General features: G+C 43.7%; 1 protein-coding gene across 4 annotated transcripts in view; it reads left to right on the forward strand.

The window, feature by feature from the left end:
* The window catches only part of ppp2r5eb (protein phosphatase 2, regulatory subunit B', epsilon), a 33,030-nt gene that overhangs the window by 20,001 nt on the left and 9,668 nt on the right, over nt 1-3,361 (forward strand). For all 4 annotated transcript variants that reach the window (XM_037977818.1, XM_037977817.1, XM_037977819.1 and 1 more), the window contains 3 exons: nt 1,431-1,627; nt 2,254-2,355; nt 3,084-3,176. In XM_037977818.1, coding sequence (XP_037833746.1) covers nt 1,431-1,627; nt 2,254-2,355; nt 3,084-3,176 — 392 coding nt within the window. The remainder of the gene's footprint in view (nt 1-1,430; nt 1,628-2,253; nt 2,356-3,083; nt 3,177-3,361) is intronic.

Consider the following 3,361-nt stretch of genomic DNA (forward strand, 5'->3'; position numbering starts at 1 on the left):
GTGTATCTGTTAGCTGCTGGTGTATCTGTTAGCTGCTGGTCCTGGTGTATCTGTTAGCTGCTGGTCCTGGTGTATCTGTTAGCTGATGTTATGATGGTCCTGGTGTATCTGTTAGCTGCTGGTCCTGGTGTATCTGTTAGCTGATGTTATGTAATTAAACTCAGTTATAGGAGTTCCTGTGGTAGGACGCCAAACTGCTCTCTCTCAGGCTGAGATTCATTAAGCTTTGCTTACAGCATTAATTAAACAGCAGTGGATTCTCTCTTCTCCTGCCAAGGAGCCCACATGAGTGTCTGCTGCTCCAAAGTTGTGAAACCGAATAAGATCAGAGTTGAGCTCAAACCAGGACAGATCATCAGAGTTTCCACAGACCGAGGACTTGCTCAAAGTTACAATGACTTATCTGGGCCAGAAGAAAAAATAGATGAGAGAGGAAAGGAACCCTGACCTGGATTATTACTGTATCTGAGGGTTAAAAGGGCACTTTTACTGGGTTAACTACAAAATAACATGTAATATTTAAGGTTTAAAAAGTCTGATTTATTACTGCTGCTGCAGCAGAACTCTATTTTTACTTTTTTTACAATAAGAGTCTTAAACACACAGTGTTGACTTCTAGATACTCAGATCTTTTGGTGGTCCAGGTTTTGCAGTATTCGTTTTAAGTTATTTTCAGGAGGTTCAGATGTTTACAGACAGGTCTTTGAGGTTGGAGCTCAGTGTATGTGTTTGAGACTCTTAATGTGAAGGATTGAAACAGGTTCTGTGAGTTCTCAGTAATAAACAGCACCCAATGGAAGTCAACCCATAACCCTCAGATACAGATATTCTACTCTGTAGGAATGATTAAGCTTAAATAAGTGAAGTTATTTTACTCTGACTTATTTCGTATAGTTTATATACAGTTGCTAAACTTTGACACATTTGCACACCTGGAGCTGTGAAACAAAACCCATAAATAGCTAAGACTCAGTCCTTTTCCCAGGTACTGAGCTAAACTTGTGTGGGGTAGTAGCTGAGAGTCATCCCCAGCACGTACTCTGAGCATTAACTGATTGAACGTTTCATCTTTGAACAAATGACCCCACGGGAACAGCCTGATGGGAAGGGTATTCCAGATCTCATCTGTGGTTTGATTCAACACGAGAGGAGGAAAATAAACGTCGTGTAAAGTGTGTGATTTATCTGTTGATGCGCTGCCTTCAGAACCCAGTTCTTCTGGGTCGTGGTGATGGGGGTCCGGCTGGTCTTCCCGCAGGTCTCAGAGTAAACATAGAAACTGCTGATGGAGCTCATCTCCTCCTTCCATCAGAAACTCCTCAGTTTATCACCTTCTGTGTTTAATCCCAGAGCAGGAGGCTGACTCTCTGACCTGAGGTGTGTCGGAGAAAATAAAACGTTTCTGACCTTCCTCCGTCCTGTGTTGACAGACGTGCCGGCGCCGGAGCAGCCGGAGCTGTTCCTAAAGAAGCTGCAGCAGTGCTGTACCGTCTTTGACTTCATGGACACGCTGTCGGACCTGAAGATGAAGGAGTACAAGCGATCCACGCTCAACGAGCTGGTGGACTACGTGACCGTCAGCCGGGGCTACCTGACGGAGCAGGCCTACCCCGAGGTCGTCAAAATGGTGAGCAGAACCAAGCACTGGTGCTCTGCAGAGGCCTGCAACTTTCATTTCTGCTTCTTCTTCTAAAACTGTTCATATTTAGTTTCTTATTGATTTCATTTTGAAGAATAAAACCAAAACAACACTAATTGGATGAATCCCCTCCTGTTTCCTGTGACACGATGGCAGGTTCAGAGTTACTGATTTACTGATGACTTGAATATTTTTATCCAGTAGGAAGTCATGATGGTGTTTCAGGTGGGTTGGAGGGGTTTTATTTCTGTCTGAGCATCAGTCCACGTCTTACTCCTTCTGAATGCAACGTTTTTAAATCTGACTCAAACACTTTTTCTGACTCGAGGAGTCAGGAGTGTTTCCCAGGTTAAAGGTAAAAAGTGCTCATTTTTAGCCCTTTCCTCAGAAATCCCTGCAGGGAGTTTGGTTATGTCTGGAAACATAAAATCCTCCGAAGTCCGCCCTGAAGGGATTTCAGTTGTTGTGATGAAAACAAACGGGTCGGAGCAGGAACTTACAAACTATAAGTCCTCTTTAAGGACAGTCAGAAACCCAAAACACAGAAAACACCCCTTCAGTTCAGGGGGCTGCAGGTGGGACCCTGACACATGTTTCTTTTTGGTTTCTTTCAGGTGTCTCACAACATTTTCCGGACCCTTCCGCCCAGCGACAGTAATGAGTTTGACCCTGAGGAGGATGAGCCCACGCTCGAGGCCTCCTGGCCACACCTACAGGTCAAATGAGGCTTTTATTTTACAATAAACTGAGGTGTAAAACTCACCTTTAGACCCGGCCAGCTGGTGTTCCAGTGGAGTTCTCTCAAATCTGCAAGAAAGGAGCTTAAAGTGTTGTTCTGTGGAAAAGTTATGAACGGTTAATATCTTACCTGCTGTAGATGGCTCTTTGAATGACCTCAGGACTGATGAGCTAATGGCTAGTCTGCCTCCTGAAAACAACTTTACTCTTCAAAGTTTCATATCAGTTATTTCCAAAGAGCGGCAGCAGCTAGTTGTAGCACTTCCTGGTGGAGTTTCATCATAATTCTGTGAAATTCCTTTAAAACATTGATCAATTGTTTTAAAGGAAAGTTAAATAAATTACTGATTTAATTCCTTATTATTTTAAAGGAAAGTTCAACAGGAAGGCATGAAGGGAAATTGACTTTCGAGGCAAAAAGTGCAACTTTATCAAACTGGAAGAATTGTTTTATTTAATAATCTGATTCTAAATTTGGTCAAAATAATCCTGCAGATTATTCTTCCACAGTCCAGCAGCAGCTGATGATTTTTGTAATAATCCATTTTATAACTTCATCATTTACTTAATAATAAAAAGAAGCTGGTGTTGAAAAGGTTCTGCCTGTGGTTCTGTGGTTCTGCTGTTCTGGGCTGGTCCAGAACCTCTTAGAACAGCTCAGCTTGTTGCAGTGAGATGTTTGAATCTGTTTCCTTCCTGTTTCCAGCTGGTTTACGAGTTCTTCATTCGCTTCTTGGAGAGTCAGGAATTCCAGCCCAGCATTGCCAAAAAGTACATAGACCAGAAGTTTGTCCTACAGGTGATTGACTCGCACTCTTCATCATCTTCCTCTGCCTCCTCCTGCCTCCTCCTGCCTCCTGTCTTCTGCCTCCTCCTGCCTCCTGTCTTCTGTCTCCTGCTGCCTCCTCCTGCCCCATGTCTTCTGTCTCCTCATGCCTCCTGTCTTGTCTCCTTCGTCTCCTCCTGTTTCCTCTGCCTCCTCCT

The sequence above is a fragment of the Kryptolebias marmoratus genome, linkage group LG10, assembly GCF_001649575.2.
Source record: "Kryptolebias marmoratus isolate JLee-2015 linkage group LG10, ASM164957v2, whole genome shotgun sequence".
Classification (NCBI taxonomy): Eukaryota; Metazoa; Chordata; class Actinopteri; order Cyprinodontiformes; family Rivulidae; genus Kryptolebias; species Kryptolebias marmoratus.